The following is a 25,318-nucleotide window of genomic DNA, read 5'->3' on the forward strand; positions in this document are numbered from 1 at the left end:
TTTTTTTCTTTGTTTCTTTGCTGCTACTTCTTCTTTTCTTTTTCTTTCCTTATTTTTTTTCTTTCAACACAACGCACACCTCTCCCTCAGTGTCCCACCGATACACTCCACACTACCATATACTTCATTTTTCAAGCAAGGGTCACTGGAAAACTTCATAAGAAAAGCTAAAGGCTCACTCATCACTACAAAAAAAGAGTCTACTAGTAAGGCTAGAATACCCTCGCAAAAATTCAAATATCGTCGCAAAAGATTATTAGCGAGGGCATATGACCCTCGAAGGCCGTCGTATTTGCTCTTGTTGCTAAAAGAGATTTTGCGACCATACCTTCGCAAATAAATAATTTACGAGGGCAATCCACTATCGCTACTAAACAAATTCGCCCTCACAAATAGATTACCAAACGACGAGAAAAGTCGACTTATTTTTAGCGAAGGAAAACAGTCATTGTTAACAACTATTTGTGAGGACCTTTATACCCTCGCAATTAGTTATTTACAAATTTCAAATTGCCGACATAATTTTTAGTGACAAATAATATCATCGATAAAATTTATTTGCGAGGGTTTTTAACCCCTCGCAACTTATTTTTAGCGAGGAGAAGCAGCCATCATTAATAACTATTTGTGAAGACCTTTATACCCTCGCAATTATTTGCAAATTTTAAATTAACGACGAGACAAATAATGACGTCGACAAAATTTATTTGCAAAGGATTTTAACCCCCTCGCAATTAGTTAGGAATAATGGTGATGACATTAAGCTGTCACTTAAAACATTTTTGCAAGAGGTTAAGTGTCGTTATTCTATTAATTGTGAGGGACTTTCTCGTCACTATAAAGTTATTTATGACCAAATTTTTATGTCATTAGTGGTAATATTTTATATAATTTTTGAAATATTTTATTATTTATAATTTATTTTATATCATTTTTGTTTAACTATAATGTTACAATAGTCCAATAATTACTAAAAATTGATCCATTAAAAGATAAAAATTCACATAAGTTCAAACTTTAAAATATAAAATATACAAAGAAATCCTGAATTTAAACCTTGTTTTAAACTTAAACAACTAGAATTATGATAAGATCTATATCAGTCTTCCTCTAAGTCACCCTTCAAGTTGCTTTCAACCTCTATGTTATTGTTTGAGTAGTCATCTTCATCTCTGCTGGTACCATCCTTAAAAAATAAAAAATAAAAAAAAATAAAAAATTAAACATGAGTTAAAATGAAACAATTAAAGTGAATTTGTATTTGTATCAATGCTTTAATAAATAAGTACCAATATACCATATCAAATCTAATCATATAATAATATATCAAAAACAACAATAAACTCCTTAGGTCTCGGATAAGCTATAAGCAAGGAAAGCTGTATTGCAACTTACCTTTCAGTAAAGAGGTTTTGAGACTGGTTTAAAAGTCAGGTTTGCTATTCACCACTTTGTATTTAAAACAGTGTGCAACATCCCTACAGACTGCTTATGGAGGCATAAAGCGATCACATGAGCAGTCTAAAGCTCCATATATCATCAAATTACTGGTTAGAGTTTAGACCACTTCCAAGCCATCATATTTTGTTCTTGTTTTGTCATGTGAGTGGCATTCTTCCATGCCCTTTCTCTTGTTGATGCTGGGCTCTGATTCCTTGTCTCTTCCCTTCAACAAATGGGGTTTGAGCTTATTCACATCAGATAATTGAACTGGTTTCAAAAAGAACTCTTCTGCTCCTTCGTCCAAGCATCTGATCAAACCAATTAGACCATGTTAGATTAAAAACTGAATCAAACAATTCTCATTTTTTTTAAATTTAAAACTAAATGCATTTTTCAGTAACTATATTAAAACAAAAATGTATGTTATGCCCTTTACCTGTTGATCCTTGATGGGATGTTCTCTGAGGACATGATCACTACTGGTATATCTTTAAGAGATTTAGATTCCTGCAAATCAAATAAAATCACAAAAAGATTTTAGTTTGCTTCCAAGAAATTTGATTAAACTATGCCAAAAGTGACGACTAAGACATCAAATTTGAATTGATCAAACATAATGTATAGGCCATATTTGATGCACTAAATTCTCAAAAAAGGAAGAGATAAAATAAAATTCTTTAAATTCCATATCTGTAGGTGGAGAATAAGTCAGCCCCACAGCTACAATATGAAAATCAATTAGAGGTATGCTAAGTCATTGGGGGATGCATATTTGGCTTGGAAATTTTCAAATCGAATCTCAAATCCAATACAACACACCAAAGTGTGTGTACTACACAATAGAACGTGATTATGATTCTTCTGGTTGGCAGGAAATCACTTTCAATGTATCACATGCACAGAAATACGAAATGTGAAATCTGAAATCAACCACCATCAAATCAACAGATAAATGAAAATTTTAAAACAACTCAAAACTCCTGATAGTTGTAAAGCCCTTACACTCTCACTTTTCCTATTTATATGCAAGAACTATGGAATTTCATGATATTGAATAAGAGAAAGTTTGGTCCAAAGAGGGGTTAACTTAATTACAACAACATATGATAATGTTAGGGGAAGAGTTTCATTGAGATTTGTTTACTTTAAAACATTACTTTAAGTCATACACTTGCTTGCATTAATCCTGACCCTTCTCAACTACCCTAACCCCTTGCAATCAAAAGACATTCCTTAAAATTGAGTATATAACCATAAAACTTTAAACTAAGTGCCTAAATTTCCCCCTTTACCAACATTTTCTCAGCAACCAACCAAAATGTTTTAACTAACTAAACATTTTAATAAAACCCCAGCCAAAAAAGTTCAAACACCGAATTTCCCCCAACATACCCATATGATTCACATGCAATTAAGTGACTTAAAGCCTCACAAACTGCATAAACGAAGAGAACACAACCAAATCACAAGGATCCCATCACAGAACAGGGAGTACAAACAAACCACACCATTTTAATCATGAAATTAAAAATACCCAAATCACTACTCAAAATCTCAGATGCCACAAACTCCATATCTTAACTCGTAAGTCTTAACCACAGATCATATCGTAAAAATTATTATAAAAAAATTTTTTTTTTAAAAGAAGAAAAAAAAAAGAGAGAGAAAGAATAGAGTGATACCTGAGTTCGGCGGAAAACCAAAGCAATGGGCTGAGGAAGGCAGCTGCGGCTTTGACAATGAAACCCAGAGAAACCCAGAGCTTGGATCGACGATGAAACCCATGAAATCCAGAGAAACCCAGGCTTGTCGGCGTTGGGTGAGCGGTGAGATAGAGGACTGGGCGGAGGCGTGGATCGGCGGCTTGGGGCTTGGGTCGGCTTGGGACTTCGACGGAGTGGGTCAATAGTGGGCCGGTGACGTTGAGGCTAGCGGCAGTGAGACAGAGAGGTGAGAGTTCAGAGGGAGTTGAGAGAGGGGTTGGAGAGTTCAAAAGGAGTTGAGAGTGAGAGGAGAGTGATAAACACGGTTTAATAAAAAGAATAGAAAAATAAAATCAACAAACATATAGTATTTTTATTGGGTGGAGAGTAAAAAATTATAACTATAGCTTCACTGTAACACTGTTTTAGTATATAGTGGTACTAAGAATAGCTTTTAGTACCACTATTGCTAGTGCTCCAAGGATTCTTATTTATTATTATATTTTTAACTTATAGATATGCTCAGTTTTGGGAATAGATGCATATATTAAATATATATTTTTATTATATTAAGATAGAGATTTTATTTGCCTTTCCCAAAAAAAAAATATATATATATATATATATATATATATATATGTATATATCATTTGCCTCATGATATATACATAGGTAATTGTAGATGTACACAAGTTAAATTTTGTCAAAGAAATAGATATACAACATGTTTATTTAGAAGGGGACTATCTTTCAAAATAATTTATGGTTTGAAAGTATTTAAAGTCCATCTTATTTATAAATTTTTTTAGAAGAAATATTATTTATACTTTTTTCTATGAGAGAGATTCAAATTTTTTTTATAGAAAATTTCAACCTATGACGTCTACTCCCAATGATAGCTCTTTATCATTAGACCAAAGACACCAATCAGTTTTTGGTGTAGACGGGGATTGAACCCCAAACCTCTTATACGACTATCAGAGACTTTACTAGTTGAGCTAACTGGAACCCACAAGAGAGATTCAATCTTATTTATACTTGACTTAAATAAAAAGATATAAATACTTGGCAAACTCATTAATCCAATATTTTAATCACAAAAGGCCGTAAAGTTCAAAATTTATTGATGACATTATTAGTAGTTGCACACACTATGTAACAAGTTTTGGACTTCCAATATAAGTCCTTGTACTACTATTTTTTTATGTTCCTATAATCAAAACTTGCTATGTATTTATTTAACTTTCTTTATAAAATAACTAAAGTTTTTAATTTAAAAAAAAAAGTAAATATGTGGCATATCATGATTGGTAAAATTAACTTTAGTTTGTTTAAAAACTGAGGAGGTGAGCCTTGACCATGTCAGTGGCACATTACCTGAGGAGGTCACACTGTAGAGGAAGGGCTTTAGGGAGGAGGTCAGTCTTGTCATGTCTGAAGGGAAGGAAGCTACTACCACATTTATTGCACCTTACCAAACCCTCTAACTGCATTTATGTGGAGAAGACCTCCGAACAGTGCTGTCTAGGTAGCCGCAACTCACAAAAGGTTTGGGGAAACGTCTGATGGGACAAGCACTCAAGTTGTGGTCTACATGATTAACAAATGGATGGCCAAGATCAATGGAAAATAGCTATATAATGTAAGAAACCTTCTAGAGGAAAGAGAGAATCTAAGAATCGGTGGAGAAAACATTGTAGCAACAAGAACTGGAATTGTAATCAAGTCTAGAGAGTCCTTGATGGTGAACTTCCCCGATGACACTACAAGCCCTCGAGTCACCGACCTTGCCATGTTCGTGCCCTATGCTCACTTCCCTCATTGCTGATCAATATTTAGGCCAACCACCTAAAACTCCCTAGGGGTGGTGTCCCTTTGCCTCACCCCGACCTCAGGGTTGGGCTTACTATGATAAGGTTCGGGGTCAACTCCCCCTACGCATGCCATAGCGAATTGTTCCAATGGGCCTTGGGTCTTATTTTGGGTTCTAATTAAATGGGCCTGCACGGGCCTTTTGGGCCTAAACCCCTACACATGCATTTAGAATAATACATGTGCTTAGATATAAATGGTTTTGATTTTATAGGGGGAAAATGTCCTTACTTTAAATTCTTTTTAAAAAACCCATGACTAGCGAGGGTTAATGTTGAGATAAAATAAAAATCTCAATTTGTGAGGGCTACCTTGGTCACTCTTATGTGTGATACATGGGATGCCTACTAGTATCTTGTTGTTAAAAGAGATTTTTCAAAAATCAAGGGGAAAAAAATCGATTTTAAACAAAATTTTAAAGGATGTATATTGAATTTTTTGGTCAAGGTAGTCAAAGTTTTTTCCTAGGGGATAGGTATAGGGGCACAAAGGCAACTCAACATAATTTGGTGCTTAAGATGAAAATTCATGTGAAGCATTTTATATGTAAATATTAATTAAATAACATTATTTAATACTAATCAAATCAAGGTTAATTTGACACAATATAATTAATTACTTAATTTGAAGAATATTACGAACTTAACTAATGTTAATTTTATATAGAGAATTTAATATCATAGTTGAACCATAAATTTTGATAAAAAGAAATAAAAATATATGTCAATTAACAAAATACTTTATTTTCGATATATGACAATGTATAGTTAAGTAAAATCGTAATCTAATTTTTAATTTTATTACTTGTTTTAGAGAGAGAGAGAGAGAGAGAGAGAGAGAGAGAGAGAGAGAGATTAATCTATAATTGGTGATTTAACACATTTGTAACATTTTTTTTGAAACATTTTAGAGTTTCAATTGGGTTAGGTTGCTATTGGTCTTGTATTTCAAAAGCCTTGATAGAAATGAAAAGGAAAAATGCATTAATGGTACTAAAAGATGTTCACAATATAATATGAAAATGATTATGATCGATAAATTTCAACAACCTAATTATGAATGTTTGAATTTTTTTTTTTTTTTTTTTTTTTGTGATAGGTAACATGTCAATTTTTAATCCTATAGTAAATTTGCTTTATCTTTAGTATCACTAATAATAATAAAAAAGGCAAACAACCATTATATACACACACGCGCACACACACACACCTACACATATATACATACATACATATACACATACACACATATATAATTTTATAAAATTTTGAGCCTTTTATAATAGGGGACAATGCCTTTTTTCTTAGGAGTAAAATTTTGAGCCTTTTGTGGTGGGGGCCTTAGGCGCCCTGCAAGGGCACAGGTCTAGAATTTGACAGTTTTGAAAATGGCACCAAATTCAAAGTCCAACCATTGGATGGGAAGAGCACGGTAAAGAATGCGTATTGGTGAAATTAGGGTGTGATTGGATGGTTTGATTGTGAGAGCAGATCAATCAAAGTACGGGTACACGACATGTAACCTTCATGCGCCAATTTAGATTCCAATTCTTACCGTTGGATTTGCATAGCATGGTAAAATATTGGTGTTGATGAAATTTAAGCTCAATTGAACAACCAAATTGAGCTCAGATTAAACCATTTTTACATTTAAGCATACTCATCATTTGTTTTAATATTTTTTAGTTGAACTATATTGTTATTTTATAGTATTTGATTATACCTCACTATGGAAAATTTTCATATTGTTCTTTTAAAATATGACATATAATCTTTTTTATTATCTAATTTTGGGGAGCTATTCAATTTATGAATTATATCTAATTTATTTCATTAATTAACCTATGTATTTCATATACATACTCCTATTTGTTCTTGTTTATTATAAAAAATTATACTAGTTGTTTAAACTTTAGACCTTATAAACTTCAATACACATGCTGCTACATATATTCTAAAATTTAAATTAACAAAAAAAATTTCTTATAACACACAATTTTTTATAAAACTTTAAACCTTAGCCCCACATGTCCATCAATTCCCTCTAACACCAATACCCATTTTTTCCCTCTAAATTTTTTTCACTTTTCCCTCAAACACTCCCTACTCCCAACTTCCTTGGAGCACAATTCCCCTTTCCCTCTAAATTTTTTCACTTTTCCCTCTAACATTCCCAACTCACGCCAACTGACAACACAAACTGTGCGGCAAGACACCAAAAAAAAAAAAAAAAACAAAAGAGAAAAGCGACTAAAGATCAAGACAATTGAAAAAAATAATACCTAAGTGAGACCTGGGAGAGTGAGAGGCTGGTAGCGGCAGTAGAGCAATAGCAGAAGCAGAAATTGGAACCCCACAGGTCTTTCAAAATTATTTTTTATAAAAGTAACTATCCTGATAAATATGAATTTATTTAAAAGTAGTGCTAAATTCCTGTGTCAGTGTTTTGAAATTTCTGTGCGGAGGCATATTTGAAATTTCTGTGTTAGAGTTTACCTGATAATTGCCTTGATGATATGGAGTTTATGGTTGATATGTTTGATAAAACTTGCATTAATCGCCTAAGAATGGTATATTCCACCCGCTTTGAGCTGATTTCATATACAGAGGCTGTTAAACTTCTAGAAGAGGCTGTGAAAAGTGGCAGGAAGTTTGAGAATAAAGTTGAATAGGGGATTGATTTAGCATCCGAACATGAAAGGGCTGTGACTGTTTTTTATGGGTTCTTTGTGCTTGAATTGTGGTTGCTGTGATGTCTTGGGTTTTCTTTTCTAATTTTGCAAATCCTTGATAGAGGTGAAGTTTCAGAAGCCTGTCATCGTCTATAATTACCCAAAAGATATCAAGGCATTCTACATGAAGGTTAATGATGACTGTAAGACAGTGGCTGCTGCGGATGTCCTTGTACCAAAGGTACATTGTCTTATTCTACTTGTTTATTGTTTGATTTCCATGTACTTGATTCTAGTTTTAATTTTTGCAGCATCTTTGTATATGAACAAATTGATATTTGTCGTTTATTTCAGGTGCGTGAGTTAATTGGACGAAGCCAAAGGGAGGAGCATTATGAGGTTATTCAGCAGAGGTATGATAATTGTTGTGCTTGATTTGTGATTTTACGGGATGGGAATATCCAAGAGCTGCAAAATTTGTTTCACTACTCATTTTTCCCTAAAAAATTGATATTTATTTTCCTCAATTAGAAGTTGATCCATGGAAATAATTTTTCCTTGAATTAGTGAAAGCAATTTTGTTGGGATGCATTATTTTCTATACAAGAGATGAGGCTCCTCACAAATAATTTAGTATTATTGAGGGTATATTTTTAACTCACAAGAAATAAACCTTTTGCAAGGAATTTTTATTGTCCCTCGGAAATAATTTGGTGGGAACATTTCCCTCCAAAATTTTTAAAATTTTAATGATTATTTGTGAAGGTCAATCCTAGCCCTCGCAAATAATTTAGTATTAGTGACAGCATTTTTTTAACCGTCACAAATAATACACTTTTTGCGAGAGATTTTAATTGTCCCTTGCAAATAATATGAAGGGAAAATTTCCCTCCAAAATATTAGTATTTGTAACGGCTATAGCACATTATTGCGACAGCTTTTTTTGTTGGTCGCAAATATATCACATTTTACCAAGTATTTGTGAGGGCTTTATTTTGCCATCACAAATAATATTTTTTGAGAGGGCTTTTTGGGTCCGTCAAAAATTCTTAGTCGCTAATAGACATTTTTTTTGTAGTGCATCTTTACTATTTGAGGTAAAAATTCTCTAATTTTTTTATGGGTATTATACTTTTGCTAGAGGTTATTTTTGCTATTGTGTTGCTGATATTGTACTTATGTTTAAATGAGTTTGTGTTCTTGAGTTTTTGTGTTCTTTGAATGGATTTAGTGTTAAATTTGGGTTGGTTTTGTTGAATGAGAGGAGATTCATGAGTTTGTATTGTTATATTTTGGAGCACGTTGTATTTGTATTGTTAGTATGTTGTGTTTGATTTTGAATTTTCTGGGTTTGTGTTTAATTTTGAATTTTTTTTTTGGTTTGAATTTTGAATTTTTTGGGGAAAAAAAACTCAGAAACTTTTTTTTTGTTTTTAAAAAAACTTGAATTTTGAATTTTTTAGGGAAAAAAAAAACCCAGTAAATTTTTTTTTTTTGTTTTAAAAAAAACCTATAGCCGCGGTTTAAACGCAGCTCAAAGTAGGTTTGTAGCCGCGTTTTGTAAAAACGCGGCTATAGGGCTGATCTATAGCCGCGGTTATAAAAACGTAGCTACAGACCCCCAGAGGCTGTTGCTGCGCCGCTTAGGCCGGGGTTGTAAACACAGCTCTAGAAAACACGGCTATAGCCTATAGCCGCGTTTTTGGGGTCTATAGCCATGTTTTTGAAACGCGGCTATAGACCCCTTTTTTGTAGTGAAAGTACAAATCTACTTTTACAGGGATGCATACACCTCCCATTGTAGTCTTTTAAAGCTGGCCAGCTTGCAGATTGTGCAACAACTTCTTTCATACTCATGGTCTGGGTACCTAATCATTAGTATTGCACAACTGCATTGTACAAACACTAGGAATTGCACATTTTTAATTACATTATTATGCCATTCTCATAATTTTTTTAAAGTATTTTTTCATGTGTATTATTTTCATACTAAGCTACATTGTATTTCTACAAAATTTATTGCAATACAAGTGCTAACTATCTCTTTTAGATTTCTACTGCCTATTGCTTCCATGCTTTAGAAACCAAAATATTTTCTAGCTGATTGCTGAATGGGCAACAATACACAATATCTGGTCCAATCAGAGTCCACTCACATAGGCTTAATTTATGCAGTAATCTTCCAATCAAAAGTACGAGTTGACATTAGAATGTAACCATTAGTAGAGGAAAGTCAATTAAATTTGAAACAAGAGGTATAGAAAAAGTCATGTTTCTTTAGCAATTTTATGAAACAAAGTCTAACAAGATACATAGCTACAGTTAACACTGAATTAAATAAACTGTCTATTACACGTGGAACAAGAACTTGGAGACAATGTCACTTTGCAAGAAATAGAAGTGGTATCAACTAAAAACATAACAAAAGTGAAATGTCCTATGATATTTGAAAGATTTTTGTTTTCATTAAAAAAGAAGAAGAAGATATTTGTTTTGTGATGCGCTTGGATGGCTATCAAACTATCTATCATTTTGCCATTTTGGAAGGAATGTAATAGAATGATTATATATATAGAAGGATTCGTTCAAAATTTAAATTGAAAGAAATGAATGAAATGATACCCTTAAAGTGTGGATGAAATGTTTTATAATGCTTAAATTTATAAAAGATACTAGTGAAAGTTCCATGCGTTGCATGGCTTTAATCCTAAATTTTCTTTATATATATTTTTGAGAAATTATAACTAAATGAGTTATTATTACATAAATTTAGAATTATTTTCTAACTAAATGTCAAAAATGGGTTAAGTGTCAAAAATGAAACCACGGGTGGGTAAGTTAAATTTGAGACAAATCATAGGTGGGTAAAGTGTAATTCCCAAAAAAAAAAAAAGTGAGTGGGTTCAAAGGACTAAAAAACCACAATCTATAGTTCTACTAAGGTGAGTTTGGTTCAACTTTTTCAAACAGTTCTTTTGGAAAAAGTGGAAGTTTTAAAAAGTGCAATACGAAATTGAGTTTTTTTTTTTTTTTTTTTAAGTAGTATGTTTGGTAAAAACTATCAAAAAATGCTTTTTGACAAAGTTGAGTGTTTGACTAATACTTATAAAAGTGGCGGTTTGAGTTGTAAATTACCAAAAAAGACAAGATATATAAAAATATATATATGTTTTAATTACCTCTCTTAATGCAAGTTATGGACAAAATATTTTTTCAAAAATTTCACAATAAAGTCTGCATGACAAGCTAGAATTCAGATTAGTTTATTTCCCAAAGTCATCCAAGAAGTAGCCGCACAGATTGGAGGACTTAATTATATGAAGATCACTATCTGGAGTACTCTTCCAACTTGGGACAATAGTTATTATATGGAAGCTCGGCCAACACACATTTTGGTTCTTATTCAGGATTGGGGTTGTATCCTTGAATACAACCGGTATATAGGAGATACCTATTTACCACTTGATGATCCGGATGCTCTGGCTCAAGATGGTCTAATTTCATGTGTAATAAGATTTATGAGATACAAAAAGAATTAGACAGAGGCTTCTACTTATATAGTTACACAAACAAGATAGCTGTATATGGTCCAATACCTTCAGCAAGGAGGCTATTTGGGAAAAGAAAGATTTTTAAGGATCCTAGAATGATACAAATTGAAAGATAGACAGATAGATCACTACTCACTGGCGATAAATCACTATTCACTGGCGACAAATCACTATTTCATTGGCAACAGATCATTATTCACCAGCACGCGTGAATAGCTTCCAAACAAATTAAGACAGTCCAGACAAATACAGACAGTCCAGACAGATACAGACAGATGTTCAAAAGTTACTACTGTTTATTAGCATGCGTAAAAAGAGATCTGATAGATTCCCAAGATCTGAAAGATTCCCAGATAGATGCAGACAGACTATTACTCATTAGTACTAATTTCCATACCACCGACAAATTAACTTGAGTTAAATTTACCTACTCAGGTTACTTTACCATGGTTCATTTCACCTTTAAAAGAGATGGACTACGAAGACAGAAGACAAGTTTCTAAGTTTCTAAGTTTCTAAGTTTCTAAGATTCTAAGCTTTTAAGTTCTAAGTTTTAGAAAGCCTTTTGTAATAGCCTTCCCTCTCCCTCACAAAGATTTTTGAAGACACGTCACCAGCTCATTGTTGTAGCACCAACTGTAGTCATACGAACCACATGTGCCAACAGACGCCACTATTTCACACGTGCTGCTCAACAGCTCGGCACGATTTCACACACTGTCCAGTCATATCATCCACATTCATGAGAATACTTAAATATATGAATAATTGTACCCTAGTGCTAGGGACATAGCACTATGTTAATTAAATATGATGCTCTGTTCAAGAACACTGCAACTATCGCCCACATCTTCAAATCTCACTGTAACATTGGGAACATTTAAAATCCTATTCATGTAGTGTTTTTCCAGCCTGTATTGACATGACAAGTCCTAATAACTAAAATTATAATGCTTGGAACATAAAATGAGGTTATAAATGCACCATAATAATGATCTTATTTCTACCCCCAATAACTTCGTAGATTGACTAAGCTATGAGTCGCAACACCTCAACATCAAATCGTACAATGCGAAACAAGTTTGGATCTACTTCAACAAATGGATTATCACAAGTTCCAGCAGATCAACAACTACAGACATACACAGACCACTATGGAGGGAAATGGGTTGGAAAGAAGCGAGATTTCCTTAATATGCCAATATACACGTATGAGAGTCTTGGAAGCGTCGGGCACATCATGGTCGGCAAACCTATAAAACTAAGTATAGATACCACCACAATAGAGTTCACCGTAGTAGAACCACCTGGTCAACCCTATACGAGAAGAGGTGTGAATTGGAGGTGTATTGTCGATGACATGGGTTACGAGTTCCTAAGGCACGCTCAGTTGAGTTACCTAGAGATGAACCTGCCAACATACTTGCTCATCTTGAACAAGAGAATAATCAAATGCAAAGGTGATTAGACTGTTTTCATGCAATCCAAAAAACTAGGAAGCATCTAAAGGGGAAGGCGCAAGAGCGAGTTATCAAGTCTATTAATGAAGTTACTGCGTTAGATGATGAAAGAGATATTTCATACTTCTCAAATTCAAGTAATGATGATTTCTAAAAATTTCTACCTACGAACATTAGACGTTGTTGTTAATGTCTACATGTTCTGTGCAATACAAAATGTTGTTGTTAATGTCTGACAACTGATGATTATGTACATTCAACTTTGGCTAAGTTTATATGAAATCACTTGCACATTTTTTCCCTGTTGTTCTTTGTTGCTACATATGATTCTTGTGCTTTGGTTGGACAATGTCCTTTGCTTTGTAATGTAGGAAACACCTTAGGAAGTGAAATTCCTCCAGTTAGATATGTTGATGTTTCCAATATTCTGTGTGTAATTTGAAATGTTACGCACATAACACTTATCACCTAAATTAGATTTATTGTACATTACTTGTTGAGCCCTGACCAGAAGTACCCATGTGCTATTACTTCTAACCAGTAGTCACAGATTATGGGAAGAGCATTTCGACTAGCATCCTTGAAAATAACCAAAGATAGTAAACAGTTCTACATGTGCTGCTCAACAGCTCGATACTATTGACCCTGACCAGAAGTACCTATCCACACTCACATGAATACACAGATATGCAACCCTTTGTAATGCACCATTTTCAAGGATGCAAAGCCTCCTTAGAAAGTTTATGCATCAATTTTGGGGGTGAGCTATCCACCATTGCTACACTGATGCTCGTAGTGCTACATGTGTTGCTCAACAATTTGGTACGTTCTTTGATTTTCCATTGAGTTTACACGATTTTTTTCATTCAACAATTTTGAATCAAATCAGGATGATTAGTACATTAGTAAACAATTTTCAATTGAATTTTCACAATTTTGTACATTTGACAACTTCAAATTTGGAAACAAATTTGGATGATCTGTACATCTAATGTAATTAATTTTCCATTGAGTTTACTCAATTTGGTATGTTCTTCAATTTTCATTTGAATTTTCACGATTTTACACACTCAACGAATTCGAATTTTTCAACAAATTCATATTATCTGTACATCTAATGTACACTATTTTTCCTTGAGTTTTCATGGTTTTGTACATTCAACGAATTCAAATTTTTAAACAAATTCATACGATCTGTACATCTAACGTACATACGTTTCCATTGAATTTTCATTATTTTGTACTTTCAATGAAGTCAATTTTCTCAACAAGTCTAGACTATCTGTACATCTTATGTACACCTTCATGATTTGGTACGTTCATTGATTTTCCATCGATTTTTCCCGAATTTCTAAATTCAACTAATTCGAACTTTTTACAAATTCGAATTATTCGAGGCATTTACCATTAGGTGATTTATACGAATCACTCATTTTTCTTTCATGGAGTTTGTCCATTATTCATATGGTTACATATTTAAAAAAACACAAAAACCATTTAAGTGCAATAACCGCGCCAATGTTAAAAACAGTTTATGTAGAAAACAGTAAACAATTTTTATGAGAAAACAGTGAACAGTTCTACTTAATGCAAAAAACAGATTTTATAAAGGCAGTAAGCAGATTCGAATATACAATAAACATGATGTGCAGAGAGCAAATTTTATTAATGTAAAAACATATTTTATCAATGCAGAAAAATATATTCGATTATTGTGAAATTCAAACATGAAAAAGCATTCAGTTTTGGCGTTTAAATTTAGAAAACATATTTTCATTAGGTGTTTTATGAGAAAACATCAAAAAAAATTTAAATAGTAAACAGAAAATAATTTTCGCAGAAAAGAGAGTGAACAATTTTTTAAATAATGCTGAACAGAAAATAATTTTATGCAGAATGCTAGAAATAGTTTATGCAGAAAATAGTGAAAAATTTTTATGAGAAAATGGTGAACATTTTTACTTAATGTAGAAATTAAATTCATATTTTGAAATTAAAATCTCTATATTTTACAATGCTTCTATTTAAATAGATAAAAACATAAAAAAGCTACTTATTTTTATGTTTATGTTTGTTTGTCGATAATCCCAAAAAAAAAGTTACAAGGTACTCGAGCTTGGTGAGCTCGAGTACTGTAGAAATAAAATAAACCCCATTTTATGTTTATGTTTATTTGTCGATAATCCAAAAATAAATAAAAAAATAAAGTTACATGGTACTCGAGCTTGGTGAGCTCGAGTACTGTAGAAATAAAATAAACAGCATTTTATGTTTATGTTTGATGAAGCAGTATCTCGTCGGTTTGCTAGGATTCGTCCAGATGGCTCTTGGCAGTGATCTGACGACCCTGAGGGAGCAAGAACTTGTTCAAGTGGTCACCGGTGTGGTGCCTGCCACAACGGCTCCGATGATAAAGTCAGTACACAAGAAGATAATGATTTGAGATATCAAGAATATATCCAGGTTGTGATGTTATTTTCTGTACCTTGTTTTGGTGTTTGTGAGGGCTTTTATATACCCTTGGGGATTATACCCGTTGGGGTATTAATGACTCTTCTTGTAACGTCTTCAGGGGAGTAATGGGTGTTAATACCTTCCCGTTGGTTTGTCTAGCTGGTCCTGTAACGGCCGAGGCTTTATTGGCAGCATTTAGTGACATTAACTCTTCTGCCGATGACTGGTTATGTTCGTCTGTAAATGGTCCTCGTCGATGTATAACTTCGTCAGTCCCATCAGATGCCCCCCGGGTTTCACGATCGTCAGTGACGATCGTGGAAACCGAACAGTTTTTTTTTTTTTTTTTTTGGATTTCGTGCCGCATTGAATGCGTAGTGGCGGCGTTTCGTGGGTCGTGGCCACGTGGCGTGATGCGGTTGGCGGAGAATTATGTCCCTTGGGTTTCCCGCCGATTTTCAGTTTCACCTTCATTTGGTTTTTAAACTTCTTCTCCCTTACTTTATCTTGCATTTTTTTCTACTTCTCAGTTTGTCCTAGCTTTTTCTTCCTCACCTATTTCTCCATTTTTCTCTGAGCTGGTGCGTGTTGGACTTCTTGTTTCTTCTCTTCGAGGAATGTTACCCATTCCATTTTTCTCTCTTTCTTTTTTTCTTTTGCAAACGTTTGATTTTCTCTTTGTTTTCTACTTTTTTGTTTGTTTGTTTTTCAGTACTTTCCTATTTACCTGTGTCTTACCTGGGTGTCCATGGTCAGTAGTTTAGAAGTTAGAGAAACTTGCCCTTAGATTTCCTTTCTTTTTGCTCGTTTAGGAGGGTCTTTAGGCGTTTTTCCCAATTTGGAGGGTTTCGTTTTTGCGGGTAATAGCTTAGGCATTGTTTTGAGCGATTTGTTTCCCCTGCTTCGCCGGTCAGTTGATTGGTTTGAGGGTTTAGTGAGGGAGCGACGGCATATGTCTGAGGTTAGGTCTAGTGATCTAGAGACGGGGTTATTGTCTAGTGGCGACCTTATGGAGGGGGATACCGCCGCTTCGTCGTTTAGGGAAATTAAGGCTTTCCATGCTCTCGTGGAGGCGTGTGGCCTAGATTCCGAGGCTGTGGGTAGGTTTAGAGATAGGTTTCAGTTTCCGGAGAGAGTTCGGGTTCGTCGGCCTACTGACGAGGAGAGGGCTTGTCAGTTTTTTCCAGGTGAAGTGTGCTTCTATGAGGCCGCTTTCACTTGTGGATTAAGGCTTCCCGTCCACCCTTTTGTAATGGAGCTTTTAGCATATTTGGGCATTGCCCCTGGGCAGCTCATGCCCAATTCGTGGAGGATTGTAGTCAACTGTATGGAGATATGGTTGGCTGCTAATGGGGATATGATCAAGGTAAACGAGCTTATTTATTTGTACCGTTTGAAAGAGTCGAAGGAGTATGGGTATTATGAGCTAGTACCTTGGGAGAGAAGAGCCAGAATCGTCAAGGGCTTACCCTCGTCCTTCAGATACTGGAAGTCCAGATTTGTGTTTGTGTCAGGGGACGACTTTGAGACCCCCTCTAACCAGGATTGGGGAGATATCCCCCGATTGCTTCGTCGGTGGGGAACCCCGACTTTAGGTGCGTCAGTATCCTTTCCTTTCTTTTCCTTGTTGAGTCCGGTGTTATCGTTGCTAAATTCTCCCTTTTTTTTTTTTTTACAGTCGAAAGGAGACTGAAGCTAAAAAGCAGGTACAAGGAGCGTGTCGAGGCAGCCATTGTGTATGCTCAATCTATCGAGAACTGGGACGACCTGGTGGACCCTCGGACTCTTGCTTTTTACAACTTAGGCCCCGACCCATCTCCCTTCGTCCTCCGGAGTCTCGATATTGAAGGGAAGAAGAGTAAGTGTTTGGGTTCGTCAGATCTACCTTCGTATTTCCTTGCTCTGTTTTTCTTTTTAACGCTTCCTTCTCTTGCAGAGATGACGACTAAATTCAATAAGGGTATGTATGAGAGAATGCAGTCCAAGAAGGACGAACCTCTGTCCGCCATCGGGAAGAAAGTGGTTCGGGTAAAGGGGAAAGTTTCCTCCGTTACACCGATTACTTCGTCTGCTCTTGTGGTTTCTGGAGCCGATACTACGAGGACGGCCTCGCCGGCTACTTCGATAGAGGAGATCCCGACCCCCGCTTCGAAGAGGCCACGTACCGCGGAGGGGGTGAAGGAAGCTACTTCTTCGTCAACAATTTGGGATGACGAAAAGCTGGCGATGGACTGGGCTCGTGGAGTCGTGACTGCAGAAGACCTAAGGGTGTTCTCGAGCATGCCCACAAGTGAACTGATGGGTCGTCATCTCCAGAAGCTCGTCCAGGTAACACACATTTCCTTTACTCTGATTTGATTTGAGCTAAATGTCGCCGTGTATAAACTAACATGTACATTTTTAGGTGCTGGGAGAGACTGTTCACCTTTCATCCGAGTATCTTGCTCAGGAGGTTAAGGTTGAGTCTTCGCTAGCCCGGATCAAGGTCTTGGAGATGGAGAATTCAAAGCTGAAGAGGGAACTAATTGCTTCAATGGAGAGCGCCCAACAAGCCAGGGACGAAGCTAAAAGGCTGGATGACGAATTGAAGGTAGAGCAGCAGCTCGTGCTTGAGAAAGATGGGGAGCTGGCAGCTGCGAAGGAGAAGATCAGGGTCGTCGCCTCCAGAGCGATTGAAGGATTCCAGCAGACGGAGGAGTACAACTCTGTACTTTTCAGCTGGTACTTCAAAGGTTTCGAGCTTCTAAGGAGGTACTGCCTCAAGCACCCTTCTGGGATCGACCTGGAGACGTTGGATATGGAGGAGGTAGATAGGGAAATCTCAGCTGACGAGGCTGCTCAAGCCGCGGCTGCTGACGCTCCTGAAGGTCTTCCTATTGGAGAGGTCCCAATCATTGAAGCTGCTGTTCCTGAAGTCCCCGCTGAAGAAGATGTCGATCTGGACACTTGAACCTGTCTCGCAAAAAATTATCTTCCTCTTTTTTTTTTGTGCCTTTTGTTGTAAGGCTTGCTTTCCAAAACATTTTAAAGGTGTATTTTTAACCCAGTGTTTATGGGTTTCTCTTTTGTTTTTCGTACAAACAATGGCCTTTGGTTTTTGGGCTTTTATAATATCATATCTACTTTCACATGTTCTGCTTTGGAAATGTTTTTTTTTTTTTTGCTTTGGTCTTCGTCAGTAATCTGCTTTCGTCTATGCGGAATCTTATTATTTAGACAAAAGTTCTTTGCTTTTGTATTCATCAGTAATGTACATCTGTCGATGCGGAATCTTATTGCTTAGACAAAAGTTCTTTGCTTTTGCCTTCGTCAGTAATGTACATCCGTCGATGCGGAATCTTATTACTTAGACAAAAGTTCTTTGCTTTTGCCTTCGTCAGTAATGTACATCCGTCGATGCGGAATCTTATTACTTAGACAAAAGTTCTTTGCTTTTGCCTTCGTCAGTAATGTACATCCGTCGATGCGGAATCTTATTACTTAGACAAAAGTTCTTTGCTTTTGCCTTCGTCAGTAATGTACATCCGTCGATGCGGAATCTTATTACTTAGACAAAAGTTCTTTGCTTTTGCCTTAGTCAGTAATGTACATCCGTCGATGCGGAATCTTATTACTTAGACAAAAGTTCTTTGCTTTTGCCTTAGTCAGTAATGTACATCCGTCGATGCAGAATCTTATTACTTAGACAAAAGTTCTTTGTTTTTGCCTTCGTCAGTAATGTACATCCGTCGATGCGGAATCTTATTACTTAGACAAAAGTTCTTTGCTTTTGCCTTCGTCAGTAATGTACATCCGTCGATGCGGAATCTTATTACTTAGACAAAAGTTCTTTGCTTTTGCCTTAGTCAGTAATGTACATCCGTCGATGCGGAATCTTATTACTTAGACAAAAGTTCTTTGCTTTTGCCTTAGTCAGTAATGTACATCCGTCGATGCGGAATCTTATTACTTAGACAAAAGTTCTTTGTTTTTGCCTTCGTCAGTAATGTACATCCGTCGATGCGGAATCTTATTACTTAGGCGTTTTTTTTTTTTCGATACTTGGTACTTGTATGAACACATCATTTGAACCATGATTTCATTAATTTTGAGTAATTAGTACATTCTTGATCTATCTCTGTTGGTGGTATTTCTTCAAATTTTCTATGTTCCAAGGTCGCGGGAGTTTTTGTCCGTCCAGGGTCTCCAAGTGATAGCTGCCTTGTCGGGAGTAGTGTACGACCTTGTAAGGTCCTTCCCATGTGGGGCCAAGTTTCCCGTGGGCAGAGTCTCTAGTTGCAGTCGTCACCTTACGTAAGACGAGATTGCCAATTTCTAGTCTTCTGAGCCTGACCCTTTTGTTGTAGTATTCAGTCATCTTCTGTTGGTATTTCATCGTCATGTTCGAGGCTTTGTCCCTCACCTCGTCTAAGCAATCCAGATTGATTCGAAGCTGGTCGTCATTGTTCTCCTCGCGGAAAACTTCTCGCCTGGTGCTGGCTATACCCACCTCGACTGGGATTACTGCTTCAGTGCCATAAGTGAGCCTGAAAGGCGTCTCTCCAGTGGGGGTTCTTGCTGTCGTCCTGTAGGCCCACAAAACATGGGGCAATTCTTCTGGCCACGCGCCCTTAGCTTCGTCTAGTCGTGCTTTTATGATCCTGAGCAATGTTCGATTAGTTACCTCCGTTTGCCCATTAGACTGTGGGTGCCCTGGCGACGAGAACTTATTCTTGATACCTAGCCCCGAGCAAAAGTCTCTAAATCCCTGGCTGTCGAACTGTCGGCCATTGTCTGAAATGATCGTTTGCGGAATCCCGAACCTGCAGATTATATTTCTCCACACGAAGCTATGGATTCTTGTCTCTGTGATCGTTGCTAGTGCTTCTGCTTCAACCCATTTAGTGAAGTAGTCGATAGCGACGAGCAAGAATCGTACCTGTCCTTTTTCCAGGGGTAACGGGCCGACAATATCGATCCCCCATTGTGCGAATGGCTAGGGGGAGGTAATCGGTGTCATCTTCTCTGCTGGCAGCCTCTGGACATTCCCGAACTTCTGGCACTTATCACACCTCTTGACGAGCTCTATAGCGTCTGCCTGCATAGTCGGCCAGAAATACCCTGCTCTAATAACCTTACTTACCAAGGATCTGGGCCCGGCGTGGTCCCCGCAAATCCCTTCGTGGATCTTGTGGAGGACGTACTTAGCTTCTTCCTCGTCGATACACTTCAAATAAGGCGAGGAGAACCCTCTTTTGTATAAGGTATCATTCAAAATTGTGAATCTGGCCGCCCTTGCTTTAATCTTCCTGGCCTCCATTGAGTCATGAGGGAGATGTCCGTCTTGAAGATATGAGACGATCGGTGCCATCCAACCACCTATGTTATGGATGGGGAATATCGGGACTTCCTCGATGCTAGGGTATTTCTGAATCTCCATGAGAATCTCCTTGTCTGTTGGTTCTTCTATAGACGAGGCCATCTTGGCGACCTCGTCTGCCTCTGCATTCTGGTTTCTCGGGATCCTGACGAAATTCAACTTGTCGAACCCACGAGCTAGATGTCTGACCAACTTGAGGTACTTCTGCATCCTTTCTTCCTTCGCCTCATACTCTTCTCTGATCTGTCCTATCGCTAGTTTCGAGTCACTCTGGATGAGCAAGTTCTTAATCCCGAGAGCATTGCCAAGTCTTAGTCCCGTCAGTATGCCCTCGTATTCAGCCTCGTTGTTGGTTGCTGGGAATTTTAATTGGACTCCATATTGGAATTTTCCTCCATTGGGGGTGTTTATAATGACCCCGACTCCTCCCCTCTTTTGGGCTGACGATCCGTCAGTCTGAATCGTCCATTGTTCCGCCTCGTCCATGCCGTCACCATCGTCTGGGAGGGTGAATTCTGTTATGAAGTCCGCTAGAGCTTGTGCCTTGATGGCTGTTTTGGGGTGGTATTCGATGTCGAACTGGCTGAGTTCGATTGCCCACTGGACCATTCTCCCAGCTGCTTCAGGCTTGCTCATGGATTTCCTGATGGGCTAATCCGTCATTACAAGGATAGGGTGTGCTTCGAAGTATGGTCGTAGCTTCCGCGAAGCCACTATTAGGGCGAAGACAATTTTCTCAACCCTGGGGTATTTGGCCTCTGCTCCTTGGAAGGCTTGACTGACATAATAAACTGGGAGCTGCTTCTTATCTTCTTCTCGGATTAAGGCCGCACTGACGGCTGTGGATGAGGCTGCCAGGTATAAATAAAGGCTCTCTCTAGTTTTTGAGGGACTTAAGACGGGCGGGCTGCCTAGGTAACGCTTGAGTTCTTGAAAAGCTGTCTCACACTCGTCAGTCCAGGTGAACGCTTGCTTCAAAGTTTTAAAAAATGGGAGACATCTGTCCGTCGCTTTAAAGACGAACCTATTTAGTGCAGCTATTCTTCCCGTGAGCTTTTGGACTTCCTTGATGGTTTTGGGGGATGCCATGTTGAGTACCGCCTGCACCTTCTCCGGATTTGCTTCTATTCCCCTCTGGGATACCATGAACCCTAAGAATTTTCCCGAAGCTACCCCAAAAACACACTTACTAGGATTGAGCTTCATCTGGTATATCCGGAGGGTATTAAATGTCTCTCCCAGGTCGTCCAGGTGAGTCAACTCTTCTTTGCTCTTGACGAGCATATCGTCCACATACACTTCCATATTTCTTCCAATTTGTTTGCTGAACATCTTGTTCACCAATCTTTGGTACGTTGCCCCTGCGTTCTTCAGTCCGAAGGGCATTACCTTATAGCAGTAGAGTCCTTGGCTTGTGATGAATGCAGTTTTTTCCTGATCTTCCTCAGCCATCTTTATCTGGTTGTAACCTGAAAATGCATCCATGAATGTTAGTAATTTATGTCCAGCCGTGGAGTCTACCAACTGATCTATCATCGGCAGGGGAAAACTATCTTTCGGGCAGGTTTTGTTTAGGTCTGTGAAGTCTACACACATTCTCTATTTTCCCTTTGCTTTCTTCACTAACACGACGTTGGCCAGCCATTCGGGATAATAAACTTCTCGGATGAAGTCTGCCTGCAACAATCTGTTAACTTCTTCCATGATTGCTTGGTTTCGTTCGGGGGCAAAGACCCGTCGTTTCTGCTGGACGGGTTTCTTCTCAGGATCTGTCTTCAACTCGTGTTGGATTACCTGGCATGGTATGCCCGGCATATCTTCGTGACTCCATGCAAATACGTCTAGATTTCCTTTAAGGAAACGGACGAGTTCATTCCTCATCTCGGGGCTTATAGTTGTACCTATCCTCGTCACCTTCGAACTTTCCCCCTTAACGAGTTCCACAGTTTCTAGGGCTTCCATGTTGTCTTCTTTTTCTCTTTCAATCGTCCACGTGTGGTTTTCTCCTGCAGCCAACACGGCTTGGTAGCATTCTCTAGCTAAGACTTGGTCTCCTTTTACCTCACCGACTCCGTCTTTAGTTGGGAATTTTATCTTTAGGCAGTAGGTGGACGTTGCTGCCCTCCATTGGTTGAGCGTGGGCCTCCCAATGATCACATTGTACGAAGAGGGGCAATCTACAACCAGGAAGTCTAGATGACGGGTCTGCTGCTTCGGGTAGGCGCCTATCGTGACTTTTAGTGTCACAATGCCCTTGGGGTATACCCGGTCACCGCTAAAGCTGACGAGGGGGGATTCAAACGGACACAATCTTCCAGGACCTAGCTTCAATTGTTGGAAGGCCGATAGGTACATAATGTCTGCAGAGCTACCGTTGTCGACGAGGATCCTTTTAGTATTGAACCCTTCGATTGTGAGCGCTATCACCAGAGGGTCGTTATGGGGCTGCCTGACTCCCCTCACGTCCTCTTCGCTGAAGAATATATCTTGGTTCTTCCGTCTGTGTTTCAATGGGGGTTCCATATGGACACTGTTTACTTGTCTCTAGTATGCTTTCTTGAGGGACCTGTACGATCCTCCCATGAAAGGTCCTCCTGCTATCGTGCTTATCTCCCCGATTACTTCTTGTGGCTGAGATCGGCGGCTCTCGTTTTTGGACGAGGGCTCTTGTTGGCCCATGTTGCCCTCTCTGAACCTGCTGGAGTCCCCCTTCTTGACAAACTTCTGAAGTTTTCCTTTCTGTATCAGTTCTTCTATCTGTCCCTTCAGATCTCGACAATCTTCTGTGTAATGGTCGTGGTCCTTGTGGAATCGGCAGTATTTGCTCTTGTCCCGTACACTTGGTGACGAGTGCAAGGGCCTTGGCCACCTTAGGTGGTGTTGATCCTGGATCTGTGTCAAAATTTTGTCAACAGGCATAATTAGGGGTGTAAATTTTACCGGTCGTGGAGCTTTCTCGTCTTTTCGTCTATCGGTGTCACCTTCCCGACGGCTCGGACGCTCCCTCTTTTGTCCCCTGCGTTCGTCCTCCTTCCTTCCTTCCGTCTTTAGCTTCCCCTCGTCTACGATGGCCGCCAGTGCGTCCTCAGCGTTCATGTACTTTTGAGCTTTCAACAACATCTCTGCCATCGTCCGGGGTGGATTCTTTGCTAATGAGACGACGAATTCTCGGGACTTAAGCCCTGCCTTAAATGTCGTCAGCTGGACCTTATCGTCTGCATCGTCCACCTCTAGAGTCTCCCGAGTGAAGCGTTTTACATACGATCGCAAGGTCTCCCTCTCTCCTTGCTTAATAGTGAGTAGGTGATCTACTGGTCTTTTTGGACGTTGCCCCCCGACGAAATGGCGCAGGAAAGCACTACTTAACTGTTCAAAGTTGTCGATGGATGAGGTGGGCAATCTCGTGAACCATTCTCGTCCGGCTCCTTTCAACGTAGTGGGGAATGAACGACACATGATCTCGTCAGGGGGCTGTTGAAGGCCTAAGGTCGTCTTAAAGGTGTTAAGGTGATCTTGGGGGTCCTTGAGCCCGTCAAAAGGCTCAAGCTGAGGTAGCCGAAATTTCGCTGGTACTGGTCGTTCCAGGACTGCCATGGTAAAAGGGGAGTCCGTCGCTCTGACCATTTTATCCAAGCTTCGATCAGTCTTCTCTTTGATGGCGTTTCGTAATTCATCCATCTCTTTCCTCATCTCTTGGAGGATGTCAGAGTGCTGCTCTTCTGGGGTTACCGTTCTCCGTCGGTCACTCCTTCCATGGCTATCCCCTTCGTCTTCTTGAACAGCTCTGGACCGGTTCTCCTCTTGCTGTAACCTCTGTCTCATCTCTTGATTCTGTCTTGTAAGTTCTTCGACGGTGGCCGCGAGGTTTCGCACTTGCTGCGTCAAGGCCGCTGAGTCTTGGTTAGATTCCATCTGGAGCTGGTAGGAACCACGTTATGGTTGTATAAGAAAGTCGTTCCCACAGACGGCGCCAAGCTGATGAAGCAGTATCTCGTCGGTTTACTAGGATTCGTCCAGATGGCTCTTGGCAGTGATTTGACGACCCTGAGGGAGCAAGAACTTGTTCAAGTGGTCACCGGTGTGGTGCCTGCCACAACGGCTCCGATGATAAAGTCAGTACACAATAAGATAATGATTTGAGATATCAAGAATATATCCAGGTTGTGATGTTATTTTCTGTACCTCGTTTTGGTGTTTGTGAGGGCTTTTATCTACCCTTGGGGATTATACCCGTTGGGGTATTAATGACTCTTCTTGTAACGTCTTCAGGGGAGTAATGGGTGTTAATACCTTCCCGTTGGTTTGTCTAGCTGGTCCTGTAACGGCCGAGGCTTTATTGGCAGCATTTAGTGACATTAACTCTTCTGCCGATGACTGGTTATGTTCGTCTGTAAATGGTCCTCGTCGATGTATAACTTCGTCAGTCCCATCAGTGTTTATTTGTTGATAGTCCCAAAAAAAAAGTGGTGTTTCCCTATTTAGTTCCGAAACAGTATTTTTTTGTTACAAATTTCAGAAAATTGTGGTATTTGGCCATTTTGACCCTATTTACTCCCCACCGGCCGTTTGGTTTTGCTTAATGCTTACTGCTTGTGTATTTTTTCACGTGATTCCCTCCTATTTTTAAAGTGTTTGTGCATAATCACATGGCCAAAATTTACTTATCTCAAAAATTCACATTTGAATTGCAAAAATAGCACATTGGTCATGATTTATCTAAAAAATTCATGACTTATTTTTTCAGTAGTATGCAACAATATAAGCCATGCATGACTCACATAACAAAATTCACATTTAAAAGGGAG

The 25,318-nt window shown here is 38.3% G+C and overlaps 3 protein-coding genes across 3 annotated transcripts; all 3 read right to left on the reverse strand.

The window, feature by feature from the left end:
* Positions 1-970: 970 nt before the first annotated feature.
* LOC142632864 (uncharacterized) lies at positions 971-4,940 on the reverse strand. Its single transcript, XM_075807184.1, has 5 exons — positions 4,851-4,940; positions 3,126-3,371; positions 1,880-1,950; positions 1,396-1,751; positions 971-1,186 (listed from the first exon to the last, which is right to left on the reverse strand). The coding sequence occupies exons 1-4, from the start codon at positions 4,938-4,940 to the stop codon at positions 1,559-1,561; spliced, it is 600 nt and encodes a 199-aa protein (XP_075663299.1). The 3' UTR covers positions 971-1,186; positions 1,396-1,558.
* Positions 4,941-19,265: 14,325 nt separating this feature from the next.
* LOC142632865 (uncharacterized) lies at positions 19,266-21,149 on the reverse strand. The gene is made up of 3 exons (XM_075807185.1): positions 21,002-21,149; positions 20,206-20,869; positions 19,266-19,956 (listed from the first exon to the last, which is right to left on the reverse strand). The coding sequence occupies exons 1-3, from the start codon at positions 21,147-21,149 to the stop codon at positions 19,266-19,268; spliced, it is 1,503 nt and encodes a 500-aa protein (XP_075663300.1).
* Positions 21,150-23,057: 1,908 nt separating this feature from the next.
* On the reverse strand, positions 23,058-24,425 carry LOC142632866 (uncharacterized). Its single transcript, XM_075807186.1, has 2 exons — positions 24,135-24,425; positions 23,058-23,984 (listed from the first exon to the last, which is right to left on the reverse strand). Exons 1-2 carry the CDS (start codon positions 24,423-24,425, stop codon positions 23,058-23,060), a joined length of 1,218 nt encoding a protein of 405 aa, XP_075663301.1.
* Positions 24,426-25,318: the final 893 nt, after the last annotated feature.

This window comes from Castanea sativa, chromosome 4 (genome assembly GCF_040712315.1).
Source record: "Castanea sativa cultivar Marrone di Chiusa Pesio chromosome 4, ASM4071231v1".
Lineage (NCBI taxonomy): Eukaryota > Viridiplantae > Streptophyta > Magnoliopsida > Fagales > Fagaceae > Castanea > Castanea sativa.

What these genes read in the sequence shown, in the direction of transcription:
- LOC142632864 (XM_075807184.1), bottom strand. Translation starts at nt 4,940, where the DNA reads ATGGCAAGGTCGGTGACTCGAGGGCTTGTAGTGTCATCGGGGAAGTTC. An exon ending in TGATTACAATTCCAGTTCTT is followed by an intron (nt 3,372 to 4,850) that starts GTTGCTACAATG and finishes CACTGCCGCTAG; the next exon opens with CCTCAACGTCACCGGCCCAC. An exon ending in ATCCCATCAAGGATCAACAG is followed by an intron (nt 1,752 to 1,879) that starts GTAAAGGGCATA and finishes TGGTTTGATCAG; the next exon opens with ATGCTTGGACGAAGGAGCAG.
- LOC142632866 (XM_075807186.1), bottom strand. Translation starts at nt 24,425, where the DNA reads ATGGAATCTAACCAAGACTCAGCGGCCTTGACGCAGCAAGTGCGAAAC. An exon ending in ATCGAAGCTTGGATAAAATG is followed by an intron (nt 23,985 to 24,134) that starts GTCAGAGCGACG and finishes GGCCTTCAACAG; the next exon opens with CCCCCTGACGAGATCATGTG.
- LOC142632865 (XM_075807185.1), bottom strand. Translation starts at nt 21,149, where the DNA reads ATGAGCAAGCCTGAAGCAGCTGGGAGAATGGTCCAGTGGGCAATCGAA. An exon ending in CCTCCCAGACGATGGTGACG is followed by an intron (nt 20,870 to 21,001) that starts GCATGGACGAGG and finishes TAAAATTCCCAG; the next exon opens with CAACCAACAACGAGGCTGAA. An exon ending in GCTATAGAGCTCGTCAAGAG is followed by an intron (nt 19,957 to 20,205) that starts GTGTGATAAGTG and finishes TATAATCTGCAG; the next exon opens with GTTCGGGATTCCGCAAACGA.